Source organism: Toxotes jaculatrix, chromosome 8 (assembly GCF_017976425.1).
Source record: "Toxotes jaculatrix isolate fToxJac2 chromosome 8, fToxJac2.pri, whole genome shotgun sequence".
Lineage (NCBI taxonomy): Eukaryota > Metazoa > Chordata > Actinopteri > Toxotidae > Toxotes > Toxotes jaculatrix.
The window spans coordinates 2,056,988-2,075,457 of NC_054401.1; the positions used below are offsets into that span (position 1 = coordinate 2,056,988).

Genomic DNA, 18,470 nt, shown 5'->3' on the forward strand with positions numbered 1-18,470 from the left:
TTTATATCATAATTTACACATTTTGACATTTTTGCACATAAATAACTATGTAAACCAGAATGTAAACAGAGACAGTCCTTTAGGGAATTCTCCTCTGGAGTTAAAGCTCTGATCAGAAAGAAGGAGATGCTTTGGTCAAACGTTAGTCAGACAGAAAGATAATGAAACAGAGGAAAGAAAGCGAGAGAGCTGCAGCGTTGATGTACAACTGCTGCAGTTACTGTAGTAACATTAAGATGAGTCTTAATGCCATCATGACCAATTTCAGTGATATAGTATGCAGTGTAAATGGTGCAAGCATCGGCACTGAAGTTATAAAGTAAGAGGAGGGGGGCCAGTGCATAAAAGAGGGCCGAGGTGCTTTGGTGTAAGCCAGTTCATCAAGAAGATGGCGGACAGGTGGGGCAGAAGAAGGGGCCATTGTTTCTCAACTGAAATATTAACAAACAACAAAACAAAAACATCATCTACAAAATGAGTGACCACAGCTAAAGAGAGAACACTTCATCATATACACACAGTTCATCTTCCCTTCTTCAGCATTTAGATTCCTCAAGTCTTTCCTTCCCTTGTTTTGATTTTCCTTTTTTGTCTTTTTTTTTTTGTGTGTTTGTGTGCATTGGAAATTAAAGTCATGTGAACTTTGGTTCCTAGCGTCAAGAGGGAATCCCAAAATCTAAGGATGTCCACTTCCCTGTTGGGTGTTAACAGTGTCGTAAAAAAACAAAAATGAAACAAAAGAAGGGACGAGGAGGGGACGGCTCACCAGCCTCCCGAGTCCGTTATGTGCTACATGTTGAGCGGGCTGTGCCGCTCCTTTGGACCACATGAAGAGCTGCACTTCAATTTGGTTTCTTCTTCTTCAAGTAGCAAAAAGCAAATAAATAGAAAGCTCCCACTTTCAGCTGTCCCTTAAAACACACACACACTCATATTGTCACATGCACACTGAGGTAACCGTTGTGAAAAACATACAAAAAAATGCCCTTTTTCGTTTCATTTAAATTAAGTAGGCATCAGAAAATGACACAGACATACTTTAGGGAAGGTATCAAGCAGGGCTGCGATAAAGCTCTTCTTGCTAAATTAACAAATTTATGTGCCGTACTTTGGCAAGTTTTTCAACCCTTTTTAACCTGCTATAATGGTTCCTAAATTTAAATAGATAAAACCCTGAAGAGTGGACACCCCTGTTTCTATACGTCAGAGGTTGCGGGACAGATATAGGCAAAGAAGGAGTGACTATCTACAGAGAAATGGCCACAGAGAAAAACAAAATCAACAGGAACAAAGTCTTTTACATTGATTTCACCCTGTCAGTGTAACCATGAATTCCACTTATTGCTTTTAAAGACAACAAATAAAAAGTATAATAAATTAAGGAGGTTATATAACAACTAATTGATCAAAAAAAAAAAAAAAATAAAATTGAAAATCGAGACCAAATAATACAACAACAATGACAATAATAGCATTATATTAATTACATCAAAGGTAAGTCCTGGATAGTTGATTGTCTCTAAGAATACGCTGAAACTGCTAAGTAGTCGTGGGACAGTGTCTCTTGTAGCCCTGAGTACGTGAGTCCCTGATAGGTTGAAAACCTGGCGTGGTCATGATCTCACTCTTGATGACAACCAGGCTGAAAATTATTTATTTACAGCTGTTGCTCCTGGCAACCCAGTCCTCTGCGAGTCATGCAGTCTTGACTCCATGTCCCTTGGCTTCAGAAGTCATTTAAGCCTGGTCCTCTGACTCCTGCTTGACGGTGACGTTGGCAGGAAGTGGCAGGATGGGGGTGCTGTGCCGCATCTTGATGACCGACGTCTCTTTCGGGGACTCGTATGCACCATAACCTGCAGTCTCCCTCCACAGCATCCCCAGTACCTGCTTCTCCAACATGGCCTCCACCTCCACTCCTCCCTGCAGCTGCTCCAGCCGGTCAGCATGCTCACTGATGTCAAAGCGCTCAATCTCCTCGTTGGCCCGGTGCACCTCCTCCAAGGCAGCCTGGCTAGAGACGGCTGGACTGCCAGAGCCAGAGCTGGCTGCCAGGCAGTAGCCCTTCAGGTGAAGTCGCAGGCTGCACAGGTGGATATAGTGGCGGTGGCAGTGAGGGCATTTGTGTGGACGCTCACGGGAGTGCAGGCGCTTGTGCAGCTTGAGGTGGACAAACTGGGTGAACTTGGCTGGGCAGAGTTTGCAGTGGTAGGGCTTCTCCCCTGAGTGGAGGCGAAGGTGAGTTTTCAGGTTGCTGGTGCTGCTGAAGCGCTTGTGACAAACCTGGACGAGGAGAGGTGACAAAAGAAATGATGTCAGCAGCTTGTACCAACCCACCGACCGTCACATTGCTTTTTCACTCAGCTGCCTAGGTAATCAGCCCAGAATTGTTTCTCACCTGGCATTCATGTGGCTTCTCCCCAGTGTGGACCAGGAAGTGTTTCTGCAGGTGAGCCAGCTGGGTGAAGCCTTTGTTACAGGTCTGACATTTGAAGGGTCTCTCACCACTGTGGACACGGAGATGAACCTGCATGAAGGAGAAGATAAAAGTCTGTTTAGCCATTTTCTATTATCAAAGAACTAAACGATTCACTGGCAACACAATGTTAACTTGATTATCTGTCAGTTGGCTTTAGCTGTGTGATGTGAGCTCTGTAAAACATTTTGTGATGGAAGCTATTGGCTCTTTCAAGTACTGTAAACCTGCTCTGCAGCTTACTGACTACACTGCAGCCTTCACAGTACGAAGGATTGGAACGACAATAAGGCAGTAAATCAGACAAGCAGACGTGATGTCGAAAGCCAAACACGGAACAACTTGGCGGTGTCTCGAGCCTCACCTTCAGGTTTGACAGCTGCCCGAAGGTCTTGCTGCACACGTTGCACTCATACTTGATTTTTCCGTTCTGCTTCTTCAGCGGGTATGGCAGCGCCTTGTAACCCGCTGAGCCTGCGCCTCGCTTCACTTTGGTCAAGTTGATGGCCTCCTCATCGGGGCGATGCTCACTGGCATTGCCAAGCAGGGCTGAGGTAGGCTTGGTAGGCATCCGCTCGCTGGGAGGTGCTGTGCCTGCTGTTGGGGAGCCGCTGGAGGGGGTGTGGGCTGGTAGGTGAGGGTGCCCGGGGTAAGGGTGATGAGGCCCTGCTTTGTCCTTCAGAGAAGTGGCGGCTGAGAAGGCACTGGTGGGCCCAGGAAGGAGGAGGTCTCTGTGGGCAGAAATGGAGGAGGGGTGGACGGGGTCAGGCATCAGGAAACGCCTCCCTGCTGTGTCGGAGGGCAGGAGGGGCACGTGAGTGGGAAGAAGACTGCTGTAGAGGGGGTACATCCTGGGAAAGATCCCACCACCACCGCCAGGCAGAGGGTAGTGATGGGGCAGGAGGTAGCGTGAGTAGGGGGTTCCTGGTGGGTAAAACGGTGAGGAGAGGGGGGCAGATGGCGGGGAGTAACTACAGTAGGAGCCCAGTCCAGTGGGGTAGAAAGAAGCTGGGGATGGCACCGGACCCGAAGGGCTTCCTTGAGGGCTGCTGTCTGGGCTGCTCCTCGCTGAAGGGCTGGGTGTAGCTGAGGATTGGTTGCCAGGGGAACGGGTTCCAGAGTAACCGAGCTGGGCGGGTTTGTGGGTAAGGAAGTCTTCGGGGATGGGTGGGTGAGGCCTGAAAGTCGGGTAGAGGGCACGAGGGTACAGGGGTTGCTCGGGGCTGTCGGCACAGCGCGGGCGGGTGGGGAGCGGCCTGCTGGGCTCCCTCTTGATGGACGAGGAGGATGAGGTGCTGTTGGTGCCACGCAGAATGGAGAGGACGCTGTGCTCCCTCTTGGGTGGGGTGGGGGTCACTGCGACGGGGGACAGGCTGGAGGCTTCGACCGAATGCTCCTCACTGCTCACCTGCTGCTGCTTCACCTCTAAGAGAGACTGCTCTGTAGAAACACACGGAGAGGAGAGAGGTCAGTGGGAGTTCACCAGATCAAGGTAGGGCCCTCTTGGTTCCCCTTGGGGCCCGAGTAATCATGACTTCTATTTAACAACACAAACACATAAACTCCTTTAAAACTGAGCCGCAAAGGCCACAAAGTTGTCTTCAGCAGATGTGTATGTGTGCGAGTTTGTGTGTGTCACAGGGTTAGGGAACACCATAAGTAACTCGGTGGGCCAATTAGGGTGACAGATTTGACGAACGAGCATGAGGAGAGAGGGGGGCGGGGGCAAAAGACAGGAAGTGAGGCGTGACAGCTGCCTTTGGGCATTGTGTGTTGTGTGTGTGTAATGTGTGTGTGTATCTATGAAATCAAGATAAAATCAAAATGGTGGCAGACAGGGCTGATGGAAAGTTTCCTGCTAAAGCTATCCTCTGAAAAAGCTTGGCCTCCACCTGCCCTCCACACACACACACACACACACACACACACACACACACGCACATGCACATGCACACACACACACACACACACACACACACACACACACACACACACACACACACACACACACACCATGTGACAAGGTACACACAAAGAGGTGCCTGCAGACAAAGGCTTCTGTCTGATTTGTTGACTCTTCCACTTTTGGCGAACACACACACACACACACACACTTTTGATCAAGCTCCTACTCTCCTGATTTTCCTGACCATTCACCATTGTTTCCGGGTCAAAAGGTTAAATTAGAGAGCTTCCTCCGAAGTCACTCACACCTACTGTCTCCTCTGCATGATGAAAGAGTGGATTAGGAGGATCTCTCTCTCTCTCTCTCTCTCTCTCTCTCACACACACACACACACACACACACTCTAAAAGTCCTGGGATGTCAGCTAGCAGCACATCTCGGCTGTTAAATGGCTGCAGTCAGGCCCTTAAAACGCCGCCGTCTATTATCTATAAGCTCATTTACTGCCCAGTCAACTTTTTACCATGAGGTCACCCAGAGGGGAGTGTGTGAGTGTGTCTGTGTGTGTGTGTGTGTGAGAGAGATGAAGGTTGTCAAAGTTAATCCTGAGTGCCAGCACTGGTAAAATTTGCTTGACTCCCCCTGATTCAACCCCTGCCCCCCCCAACACTCACACACACACACACAAGCATGAGCATCTATCATCGTTAGGACGATGCACTGACCTCTGTTCGTAGTGGGCAGCCTAACCCAAAACCTGACCATCACCAGTTCATGCCTAATCCTAAAACTTAACTCAGCCTGAATTCACACCTGGTCCCTGACCTTAACCAGGACCTCAGAAATCATGTTTAACCTTTGGACCAGGCTTTGGTCCCTATGAGGATTATTGATCGGTGTTTATACCGGTAAGGATCCCAGAGAGGTAAGAAAAATGCGTAAACACACACACACACACACAGTGACCCTTGCGTCAGTAGTATAGCAGCAGTGTAAACACTAAGGTTATCAGTTAGCCCTCCTCCTCCTCCTCCCTCTTTCCCTCTTCCAGAACACAAACAGGGCAGCCATCTTGGAGATATCAATCTGTCAACACGGCCCTTCTGCCAGGAAGTTCAAGTAGTCAACAGAGGGGGTGGGAGGTGCGACTCTACCTCCAGCACTCCCTCCTCCACTTTCTTTCTTTTCATGTGCCAAACATATCAGGGCGTACAGCCAAGCAACACACACACACACACACACACACACACACACACACACACACACACACACACACACACACACACACACACACACACACACAGTATGCGTGAGCTTGCATGTGTTTGAGATGAAAAGAGTGGGTGTGAATCTCTAGGCATGTTGCACTTTAAATTGTGTGTGTGTGTGTGTGCGTGTGTGTGTGTGTGTGTATAAGAAGAGAGTGTTTTTGAACACACACACGCGCGCGCGGCTGACAGGTGCTTTCAAGTGCTAACACTTAAGGAATCCTAAATGACGACAACAAAAAGAGTACGAGAAGAAGAGAGAGGAGAAAGTGACGGAGTGAGACAGCAGAGCGCACGCTCAGTCATTTTGCTCTCACACACACACACACATGCGTGCGCGGACACACACACACACACACACACACACGTCTGGTTTTGCTATGACTTCGCTGGAAAGAGCAAAAACTAGAGAGAAAAACACGATACAGACGACAGTAAATGTTGTCACACTCCTCAGGAATACAGTACAGGATGTGACATTTGGTATCTCTGGTGCCCCCGCTGGGACACAACGTGTAATTTTAATACTTTTTTTTTTTTTTAAAGACATGAACAAAATAAAACGCTGCATCATTTTCAAAAGTTCGATCTGAAAATAATCAGTATCCGAAATTTAAAATGAACCTGAATGAATGACTGGCTCTGAATAAAGAAACACTAAAGAAGCAAACAACATGTTAATTGAAGTCACTGAGACATTTCTCTAAAAATGAAGCCGCTCTGGGGGCAGAAATAATCTCATGAGTAATCGAGAACAGTGTTAGCTTGCAGTTTCACTGATGTGTTCTAACAGTCATCAATATCTGTGTGGCTACAGCCAATGGAAATGACACAAACTATAAGACATTTACGAAATTTAAGACATTCATGTGGCAGCTACACAAGCTACTCTTTTTTTTTTTTGTATTTTTATTTTTGTTTACTTTGAGCCCAGGATTTGCACAGATTTTCACCTCTGGTTCAAACAGCAAACTTTTCAGAAGGACGAACTTTGTTTTTCATTCACAGCCGCGACCTTCATGATGTTGGAGAGTTTAAGCTTCAAAAGTAAACCACTGTAGGCTAACAAGCCCACTTAAAAAACTGGATTACATTTTTTTTTTCAGTAGAATCATTACTAGGATTCATAAGAATAGCTTCCTTTTCTTTTACCTTTTGCCCTTTTAACTGGGTTTCGAACGTTACTTAGACAGAAAGAGTGTGGTTTTGGTTTTACTCAGCCAATGAGATTATTTCTGACTCCACTGTAGAGCTGAACCTCTTGAGGTCCACACCAACAGTCAAAAGCTGACTCACGTACTCAAGTACTCATGTGATAAACATTTGCGCAATGAAATTTGCGCAAGAAAAAAAAAGTTCAGAAAATCAAAGTTTTCTAGCTCAAGGACAAAACTGGCCGAGTGCAGGTAACTGGCAGGTCAACAGGAGCCTGTGGGGCTAAATGACAGAGGAAGCTAATTAAAGACAACACATATACTGTATACACACACACACACACACACACACACACACACACACACTGCCTTAGAGTGGGGAGGGGGGGGCTGAAGGTACCCCCTGCCTCTGTCCCCCAGGTAATGCGCATTTTTCCCTGGGCAGTGGAGTCGCTGAGGCTGGCTCTGCTGGTTTCTCTGCCACCTTAACATTACTATTAGCCTGCAGTCACACCTGGAAGCCCCTCAGCTCCCTCTCTCCCTCTCTTTGTTTTCCTCTTAGCTCGCTCTCTCTTTGATCGGCTCAGCTAAAGTGGATAAGTGCAGTTAGCCGGCTGCGTCATGAAAGTGTACGCAGAGGAGTTTAGTGCAGCGTGTTAGTTTAAAGGTTTAGATTTAGGTTTTTGGTTGAGATCAGATTGAAGATGATCATTAATACTGTCAGCAAAAAGTTAACAAAAGCTAAAGCAGAAATCCTGATGAAGATTAATACTTGTCAGTGGTTCTTTGTAAGGAGAGAAACCGGACGCCTCCTTTTAGACATTTTTCTCATTAAGAGGTCACTGACGACACACACAGTCGTGCAGACACACACTGTCTCTGCTTCTTTTATTGAGGTTGAGCAAGATTGTGTGTGTGCATGGGTGTGTGTGTGAGCTTTCATGTTAAAAGTGGGTCTTTAAGTGTGTAAGACTGTGGCATTAGGGGCCATATCCCCCTGTCTGTGTAATTACTCTGTCACTGACACACACACAAAAATACAACGATGGCACTGACAGAGATGAAAGGTTGCCGGTTGTGTACCTTTGTATGTGTGTGTGTGAGTTAATGACAGGCTAACGTTCAGAGAGGAAGGAGACACAGCTACACTCAAACACACTGTTAGGCTTTAACAGTGGCGACAGGACACACTCAAGACACACACACACACATACACACAGACCTACACTGCCTATTGATTTTAAGTTTTTTATGTTAGCAGCTCACACATTTAATAAAAATACCCACATATGGAAAACATAAAACATTCACCTCTGATCCAAACTGAAAACTAAAAACTAAAAAAAGCCAGTTTCATATTTCTTTCAGTTACTGTCCTTATTGTTCATCACCAAAGTTTTTGGTCATTAAAAGATTGAAAAAAAAAAACAAAAAACAAAAAACAAACTAAAAAACTCATAAACTTACTGAGTTTCTGCATCATCAGCTCTCCTGATGGTGGGTAGTGGAGGCGTCGGGCGAAGTCGTGGCAGTACCAGACGAGCAGCTCAGCACCGGCAGGAACGGGCTTCACGGTGTAGAAATAAATCTCCATGCCGTTCTGACACGCCGCCAGATTCTGCTCCGCCGCCGAGTGAGCTGGGTTCACGTACCGCATCCAGTTAGAGCGAGTCTCGTCCAGGCCGTCAACGAAGTGATGGAACTCCCCGTCCACGTAGATCTGGAGCCAGGGAAAGAAGTGAGGAGGAAGAAATGTTCATGAGATTTTAGTGAAAAAAATGTTTAAGTGACAGAATTTAATGTGGTAAATTAAACAAACCAAAAAATACTGTATTTTAATTATTATTTTAATTTTTGTCTTTCTTTCTTTTCCCCCTTTTTCTCTCTAATAAGAACAAACAGGATTTAAATTTTAACAAAACTAAATTAGTTAACTTTAGTTGGAATTAAAGGAATAAAAGTTTTTTTTTATCAATAAGAGTTATCTCTTTTTCCCTCATCTTTATTTTCCTCCTTTTAATAACTGACAGTGAATGACCAACTACAGTATGTACAAGCTGAAGAACTAACTTCCTAAAGTAATTTTAAGTTTACTAAAGTAAATTTTAAGAAACCACCTCAGTGACTACATCAGTAGATAAATTAGTGTCTGATAAAGTAAAAATACAAATATGAAGAAAAAAATGTGCAAATCAGTGAAGAAACAGCCAAATGATCACTGCTGAGACTATAAGTAAAAAAGTTACTAAACAATTCAAAAAGCAATTAAATTAGTTCATAGTTTACCAAGTATCTAAGAAAATAAGAGTTTGACAACATAAAGAAATAATGACTGAAAAAGTAAATATATAAGTAACTCACCAAATGAAAAATAATAACTAAAACTGACTGACTAGTTAAGCCCAGACTGAATCGGGCCGGTTTAAATTTAAATTACATTAAATCCAACCATTTTACTGCTTCTCTTATCTCTCTCTCCATCTCTCCATCCTCTTATTCCTCACCATGATCCTCTCTTCACCTTCAGCCCCTTCAGCAGACAGACAGACAGAGAGTGCTGAGGAGGAGGAGATCCTCTTTTATATTAAAAAGAGAAAGGACGGACTGAGTCATTTTCTCTCTCTCTCTCCTCCCCCTTTTTCTGTTTCACTCTTTCACTCTCTCTCTATCAGATTCAACTCTTTTTCTTAACTCCTTTCAGAGCACCTTTCTGGTGTAGTATCTGCTTGTGGTTTGCTGCAGAGCGAGTCTGTCTTTTCATGCAAATCGCGCGCACGCACGCACACACACACACACACACACACACCCACACACACACACACACACACACATACACACACAGCGTAGGTGGTGGTCAGGTTTGATGGTTTGGGAGGATGTGTACTCTCACTGTCAGTTACCGGTAGTGAGGGAGTCAATTGTGCTCTGCCAAACCGCAGTGTGACATGTTATTTGTGTGAAGGTGACATCACATCCCCATTTCTCGCGAGTCCAGTTTCCTGTTCCACTGACGTCACAGGAAGGGGTCCCTCCGGCTTCTGAGGAAGTGTGTGTGTCTGCATGTGTGCGCTTTTTCCGTGTGTGTGTGTGTGTGTGTACTCACCCTCCAGAAGTACTTCCGGTTGGCGTCTCTGGGGACGCTGTCAGCTGTGTAGATTTCCCCGACCAGAGGGCCGAAGCGAGTTCCTTTGGGGATGTACTCCCTGCTGTACACGCCGACCACCTGCACCAAGACACGCACACATGGGCAGGTTACACAAAAGGCTTTAGATGTTGTGTGTGTGGGAAGTTAAAAGATGTTTAACTGTAGAATCTTAACAGGTCATAATGTGGCGTCTTAAAAAAAAAAAGCACATTTAACAGCTAAACGTGGCAGAAACCACTTCTGCCTTGATAGAGGGGTGCAGCGGTGTGGCACCCTCCACTGGCCAGTTGTGTCACGAAGCGACAAGGATGCATCAATCAACAATAATGTGATAACACTGCAAATAACACTGCTGTCACCGTCTGTGATATGTGTCATTAAGTCTAATTAAGTGTTATTGTACGTACAAATTCAGACTCACAGACAAGTGCTATTCACCACCTGTTCACAGAGACGATGATTAATTACCTAACTTCATGCTTCAGTTCATTAAAGGAGTGTGTGTGTGTGTGGGTGTGTGTGTGTGTGGTTGGAGAAAAACTGTATAATCTCCTTTTTCAAATCTCGTTGTCTCTCACTCGTCACACCTTCACTTGTCGCCACATCAAACTAAAACCGCTGCCACTTCACACGCTTCGGGGGGAACGTACAGACACTCAAAAAAAAAAAAAGTTTCTCCTTTTTTTTTGTTCCTCATCCGATTCAATCAAAGAACAAAGGAGGAGGAAGAGGAAGAGGAGAGAAGTGAGGGATTATGCGCTGACTAGACGTCAGGCTCCAGCCGCGGATGGCAGAGAAATCCACTCACACTTTTTCTTCATGCATAACCCACGCAAACAAAAGTCTTTCCCAAACCCCCTCGTTCCCTGGTGACACGGGAAATCCCCCTTTTCCTTATTCCCTCTGCAGAACCAGACATGAGTGTGTGTTAGTGTGTGTGCATGAGTGTACGTAACAGGATTCTTTTCCTTTTTTTACTTATTAACTGGCTTTTACAATGCTCTCTCTCTTTCTTTGAACCAAAACTCAATTTTCTTTGATCAGCGCGACAAACTCCCGTCCTTTCCCTTCTTCCTCTCTCCGTCCAGATAAATGTTAGCTGATAGCGTATCAGCTCGTAAACAAAACACACTCTTCTCTCTCTCTCTTTCTCTCTCTGGTTCTTTCCACGGTTTCCTGTTGATAAGCCCCTGATGAGAAAATCTATGTGATCACGCTGCTTTAGGTTTGCAAAGAAACTGTCAGAATTGGCAAAGTTGTGACCTTTTGATCTGAAGTCATGCACTTTCCAGTTCAAGACGCCTCGAGAAACCCAGCAAAGATCCTGCACCACAGCAGGAGATTTACTGAAACTGCTTTTCTACAGGTGTCCTGGATAAAAAGATGTGGGGTGAACTTAAAGTCTGTGAAGTATCATTTAAAAGATTTCTTTACAACTTTTTAGAGTATTATTAAAACGGATTAGTCTCTTAGTGATAATGTTATTTAAAACTTGAACTTGCAAATTTACAACTAATTTTTCATCTTTCCAGATGCTGAACTCCCTCTGTTTTTCACTTTCTTACATTACTGGAGGTTGTGTGGAGTCATCCGAGTTTCAACCTTTGACATTTAGACTTTTTCATCTCCAGTTTGATAAGTGACAAAATGTTATTATTGTAGTTTTATAAAAAGCAGCTGACTGGTTAGTTTAGAAAGATTTACAGAGGAAATATGTTGTGCAAAACAGTTTTTCCCCCTTCTGTTAACAAAATTAACCGAAATTAACTAAACTATATGTCTTCCAAAAGTCCAAAACTCTGCTATGAAAAAGAATCTTTCACTCTAAATCAAATAAAACTTAAAATTTCAAGACCAAAATTCCTACAGGCTACTGTAGATTAAACATATGAAGCACCTGAGGGTTCAAAGTTCACATCAAACCTCACACCCAACATCATTCAGCAGCTCAGATGTGAGCAGACTGAAGCGGTGTGAAGTGTTGCACTTGTTGCTGAATTGGCAACCCCCCTCTCACGGCGCCCCCTGCCAGCTGGGATTGGTACTGCAGGCAGTTTAATAATCACAGATCGAGCCATCGTCATTTCCTCACATGATGAATGAGTTTTAATGAATGAATACGAGCTGATGAACACCAGCCTAAACACACAGCACACTTCAGTTACAGTGTGTGTGTGTGTGTGAGAGAGAGAGGGTGTGTAAATTCTGCTTCAGGCATCTCACACACCCCCACACACGCATAGATTCCTCTCTGTAATGTGTGTGAAGCTTTACGATGAGACACGACCCCCTCTTCATTACATGAGCTGCGTCTGACTCACATGTGTGTGTGTGTGTGTGTGAAAAACTGTGACTGGAGAGAACGTTTGTGTGTCTCCCATTGCGTGTGTTGAGTCTAACCTCCTTGCTGTCAGCTGGGTGTTTGAAGGCCAGGTTTCGGGGCAGCGATGCCTCGGCTCTGGTTGTCGTCACCGTGGCGTCACTGTCCGTCCCTGCCTCCCACGCCGTGTCCTTGACAATGTATGTGCACTTCTCCTCAAACTCTGTCTCCGTCCATCGAGTCATGTCTGCCTCTTCCATCTCCATCTCCATGTCAACGTCTGTGTCTGTCATCGTCTCGGCTCCGTCTGAGCTGGAGCTGGCGGCAGAGGCCATCTTGGGTCCGTGGTGCGAGTCGTCCTGCTCCATGGTGTGCGCCCCCTCACTGGTCAACATGGCCGAGCTATGAGAGGTCGCCTGGTCGAGAGACACGCACAAACACAGGCAGAGAGATGGAAAGAGAGAGGGAGATTTTCACTTTTACATTCCTGTGTTTAAACATTTCCACCAAGAAAAACTCAAGAAAGTGCAACCAAATGCTAAAATTTAGAAAGAAAGGAAGAATAAAAGGAGAAAGAAAGAAGGAAAGACGAAAGCAGAGACAGAGAAGTGGAGGACTATGTGGAAAAAAGATAAGAAAAAGTAGGAAAAAAGGAGATGTGGGAGGAAGAAGATAAATAAAAAGAGGAACGAAAGAAAAGGATTAAGAGGAAGGGAGATAAAAACATAGATGTGATGAATAGAGAGAAAAAGAGGAGAGGAAGAACTGTGATTATTATGTGTGGTGACTCAGTAAGGAGGGGGGTCTGACTAACTCTGCTGTCACACACACACACACACACACACACACACAAACAGACGGGAAACTCAGTCTTGTCAACTATTGACAGAAAATGTGAACTAATTTCAGGAAACAATTAGTGGATGAAACCTACATTCATTCATTTCAGACTCCAGAAATAATCGGTTCACATTAATATAAATAATGATAAAGATATAATGTGATCTGTGTTCTTTACTTTTTTGATTTTGTTTCTGATTTTGTTTTTATCCTCCGACATGATAAGAATTTTCTGTGTTTCCAAGCTGCGAAACAAATTCAGCTGATTGATTTCTCCTTTATCTCTTTATCAAAGCGAAATTTAAAATGACTCAAACTGTGACTTTAGACTTTGATCGAACTCAGGAATGCGATCAAGAAGATCGTGAAGCGATAGAGCAACTTTTCCTTTCCTACTTCATTAATGCTTCCATGCTATTGTGTTGTTAAATAGTGACATTTGCTCTTTAAAAAATGAGAAAGTCAAACAAATTCTGACACGTTTACTCACCAAACAAAGAATGGAAGTTAGTGAGCAGACTAAGAGACAAATATTAGTTGTTTATCAGGAGTTTCAGACAAATTTGTGTCCACTCTGTCTCTCCCTCTTCCTCCCTGAAGCAAAGAAAATGTTCATGTTTCTTTTGTTTGATTTTTTACACAGAAACATGCAACTAAGACGGTTACAAGTTTTGTTGCTCAAGAGAAAGTTTGCTAAACAATGTGTTGGATTTGTTCAGATTATGAACCTTAAACCTCCTCTGCGTCCTCCCTCTGTGTCCTCCCTCCTCCCTGTCTCTCCCTGGGGTTGAAGACAGAGGAAGGAAATGCTGTCTGTGTCTGAATGAAGCTAAAATTGGAAGCAGAGTGGCACTGCAGCGGAACCGGCAAATCATCCCGACTCCCAGCTTGTGTGTGTGTGTGTGTGTGTGCTTGTGTGTGTTGGTAATGGACGGGAGGGACGGGGGTGTGGGGGTGTGTGATGAGGAAGGGGAGCGCCAAAACTTTTCCATTTGGGGGGCCACAGCAGCGCAAACAAAACTTCAAACGCGATCCCACCCAAGACAATCCCACACACACACACACACACACACAGGCTGATATCCACACTGGGACAAATATGCTGCTCGTCCCACGCAGACGAGCGGAAAGCAGCAGATCTTCAGTGACCACACTCTGCTCTGTGAATTCTTTTGCAGCCGCAAGAAAGAAAATTATTTCACATCCAACTGGCTCCAGTCACAGCCACCGACTCCTCTTCCTCAGAGCAGCAAAAATATTTTAAAACATTTTTACTTAAAGGTCAATTTCAGGAGCCACACACTGTCAAAAACAGTGAATTTAAAGAGCCGTGAGATTCAGTGTCTCCTCATATTGAAAGTAATTTTGATGTTTTTCGAGCTGTTGCAAAACACAAACCAGGTTTCCTCGTGCCAAACAAGAAAAACTCTTAATTTTATTAAATTAGTCCCTAAAACCTGACTCATTAAGAAAAAGCTGATCTGTTTGGCTTCAAATGCAGTTTCCATCCTCACTTTAACAATAAAACTCATCAGACTGGAGCAAATCAACTCGTTAAATTACATTCAAATCCCACAAAACCTCTAAATCCCTTATTTGAACTGTAAAACGGTAAAGATTTTCTAGGAAGAAAACTCCAGAGCAGTGGCTGCACCTTTTCCCGCAGAGAACACACCATGGACAGAGCAACAGTTTCTGCTCTATTTGCCATTTAAATGAAGCACATGAAAACCTGATCACATATGGAAATTAAATCAATATTTCACCTCTCAGCAGAACTCAGTCCTCTTTGCATAACAGCTGCAACATCGAGAACTAATAGTGAAACCAAGAACCAAGAAACAATTCGCCTCTTATTTAGACCAACTGAAAATATAAAAGCTGAGTCTGCACACAGTCTGAGGGATTTCAAAATAAGGTGCGATTTAATAAGTCAAGGTGAAAGTCTGTGAGCTGTTTAAGCACCAATCAGGGAAAAACAGTTAGGAAATCACCCTCAGCCTCTTTCTTATGTTAAATCCAGGAGGAGAAAAAGTCCACGACAAAAAAACAACTAATGTTCAAGTTTGAGTCCAACTGTCTGCAAACCAAATCTAAACTCAATAAAAATACAAATAATCATAATTATAAAAATAAAATAAAATAAAATAAATAAAGCCTCAAATCCCAACCTAAAGTGCAGGACCAAACTCAGAAAACACACTTTCAGACTCTCAAAACTTGGAGATATTTTCTAAAGATTCACTAACAGCAGCTCATCAGCAGCGTTTAAACAAAGATCTCATCAAATCAAAAATATTTAATTACCTCCAATCTGAAATAAAAAAGTCTTTGCATTTTCTGTTAGAAAAGAAACACTAAAAAGGCGAAACACCAACTTAAAGCCGACGTTAAAAGTGAATAAATTTGGACTGAAGTGGATAAAAGTGTCTTTAAAATTCGATTTTTTTTTTTGCGTTTTACTCTTTGTCTGTTGTAATAATCGAAATTTTTAACATTTAACACATTTCTCTGTTAAACAAAAGTCAAAAACAAACTTAAATCTAATTAAAAACTGAAGTTTTTTCTTCTTCTGCTGCTGTTTGTTTAGTTTAAAACGTGAAAAGTCAGACGGAGTTTCGCGCTGCTCCGAACTCACCGTGTAACTTTGGTCCCATCCACACATAAGGACGACCGGTCAGATCCTCTGTGAGTGTGCGTGTGTGTGGGACAGGTGCAGTCTCCCTCTCTGTCCGTCCTGCTCCGAGCGCTGATACTCCACACTGTGACTGTGACTGAGTTAAAGTGTGTGTGCGTCCGTGTGCGACCGACTCAGTGTCCTGTGTTCAACTGCCTGACAGGATCATCACATCTCCGGGTAAGTTGGACACAAGCCACGCCCCCGTCCTTACTCCTCCTCCTGGCTCCCGACACACACCAAACACACACACACACACACACACACTTTTCTTTGCGAGGAAGCAGCAGCAGGCGCTTTCACCTGAGGCCATGACACACACACACACACACACACACACACACACACACACACACACACATACATAGAAAACACAACTTTTTTCTGCATTAGAAAAAAAGTTTTCTGTCACTGAGGATCGTGGCGTGTATATGTGTGTGTGTGTTTTTGTGTGTGTATCTATGTAGGAAATGTCTGTTAGCAGCTTCAGGAGGGTAAACAACGAGTGCGTGAGTGCGTGCGTGCGCGTGCGTGTGTGTGTTTTGGGGGGAAGCTTTGAGTCACTGTCACAGGATGTCCCTCTCTTCCCTAGGAGAAACACTAACTGCCTCTAGGGGGCAGGACTGGTCTGCCCTTGCTGCTTTTCCTAATGAACTTAAAAGCAGTCTCTTTCTCTCTCTCCCTCTCTCCCTCTTACATATTGTTAGTGTCTCTCTCCCTGTCCTGCAGTACTCTCCCTCCATGCTTTCTCTTATCACTCTCTTTCTTTCTTTTCCCCTTTTTCCTCTTTAAAATGACTTAATTTCAGTTGTACGGGCTCGCATGTAAGTACACACTCATTTCCAAAGCTTGTGGTGAAGAAACAAAGTGAATTTAGTGTAAAGGTAAAAAAAAAACAAAAAGCAAAAGCAAAAAAATAAAAAAAAATTGAAAGACATTTGTGAGTGTGAAGCACAGTCACCTCCTCAGTTCACTTAAGTTGGACTCTGTCAGAAAGACGGATTGTGGACTGTAGCAAATGGAGTGTAGCTGAGTTGTGGTTAGTGGTGGACAAAAAATGGTTATGGAAAAACTGTGGTTACAGTTAATAAAAATGCAAATATTCACTGCAGGTCTGTGGTCAAAGCTGATCCGGCCAACGCGCTGCACGCAGGGAACACTGCTCGCTGCTTTGGCTCTGCACGTCGGCTCTGGGTGGAAGTATGGAATAACAAGGTGTTGGATGAAGATGTAAAATATGATTCAGATTATTATCACTGCATCTGCACGAGGGTTGTTTTCCCTCCTTCTCTCTGCACTGCAGAACCTTCAGCAGCTTCTTTTCCTTATCACTAAATCACTGAGAGATCTTGAATCCTGTTCATCACAGCACTCATGGCTGTGCATGTGTGTGTGTGTGTGTGTAACCTCGATCTGCTGTGGTCTACGTTAATGTGACGCCATTAAATTCAGGCTTGTGCCATGTTGGAAATTTTCCACACAGTTTGTTGCTGCATCTGATCTCATCAGGTTGCTGCCAGAACTTTAACATGAAAGTGAGTAAAGAGTAATGACGTGTGAAACTGCCATGATGAAGTCCATCTCCAAACGAGGCCTTATTCTTTCTTTCTTTACATTTTCTGTCTTTGTTGTCTTTCTTTCATTTTTATTTCTTCTCTTCACGTTTAATTTTTGATAATCCTGACGTGCATCAGAACAAACAAACACATTTTTCTGCAGCAGCTCAGATATTAAACAAATTGACTCATGCATTAAAAAACCTCACAGCTCTCGTTCACTCTCTCACAGTTAAAACAAAAGCTCACTCGTTCACTAACACTGGAAATTCCCATCTAATTGTCCCCGAACTCCCTCAATTTACCTCCTACTCACTCGCCTTCCCTCTCCCCTCCAACCCTTTGATTTGCACACTGTATTTACAAAAATGATTTTCCACACTGATCTCTCCCTCTCTACTTTTTTCCATCACTTTTTTCTCTCTCTCTTTATTTTGTTGATGCTTCCCTTACAAAATAAATCAATTTGGAAAAAGTCCCCATTCCTCGCTCAGCATTTTCATGTTTTCTCTCTTTCTTTCACTCAATTTTTTCTTACCAGATAAATATGAGATTCATGTAAATCAATATAAATGGAAAACGCACTGGAAAAAAAAGAAAATCAGAACCTGACAAAAAGAATAAAATTACAGTAATGACAGGAGCGGGGACAGGAAATGGATGAAGGCGTGTTTAAAACCGAAAATTTTAATCTGGAAAGAAAACAAAAAAAGAAAATAAGTGTTAGAAATAATAACTTCAACACTAAAGATCAAACTAGAAAAATGAAAAACAATCTAAAGTCTTGCTCATTGACACGATGGAGTGACACTGACTCCATATTGGATTGTGATGGATTTTATAATGTAAATGAACAAATTTATTTCTAAAATGTTCATATGTGTTTGTGCATGTAGAGTTTTTGGACAAATTCAGCAGGTGGTACTTAAAAACATTTAAACATATTCTGTCGTTTAAACAAACAAATTTTACTCCTCACTTTAACATTAAAACACGCGAGCAATGAGAAATAGAAGAGATGGATTTTCTGGTCATTTATGAAGATGACAAAATGAAAGAAACACAATCTGTGAACACGATATCAGCACCAGTCTGACAACCATCAGTGTCGGCCTTCAGAAAGCTAAA

General features: G+C 43.5%; 1 protein-coding gene across 3 annotated transcripts; it reads right to left on the reverse strand.

Moving 5' to 3' along the window:
* Positions 1 to 552: 552 nt before the first annotated feature.
* prdm1a (PR domain containing 1a, with ZNF domain) lies at positions 553 to 15,922 on the reverse strand. 3 transcript variants are annotated; one of them, XM_041045118.1, is made up of 7 exons: positions 15,748 to 15,922; positions 12,350 to 12,685; positions 9,908 to 10,027; positions 8,272 to 8,524; positions 2,841 to 3,916; positions 2,399 to 2,527; positions 553 to 2,283 (listed from the first exon to the last, which is right to left on the reverse strand). In XM_041045118.1, exons 1-7 carry the CDS (start codon positions 15,772 to 15,774, stop codon positions 1,738 to 1,740), a joined length of 2,487 nt encoding a protein of 828 aa, XP_040901052.1. In that variant the 5' UTR covers positions 15,775 to 15,922; the 3' UTR covers positions 553 to 1,737. The 3 variants fall into 3 exon arrangements, with proteins under 3 accessions (XP_040901052.1, XP_040901053.1, XP_040901054.1); XM_041045119.1 differs by lacking the exon at positions 15,748 to 15,922 and adding an exon at positions 13,600 to 13,734; XM_041045120.1 differs by lacking the exons at positions 9,908 to 10,027; positions 12,350 to 12,685; positions 15,748 to 15,922 and adding an exon at positions 9,309 to 9,333.
* Between the last annotated feature and the right edge of the window lie 2,548 nt (positions 15,923 to 18,470).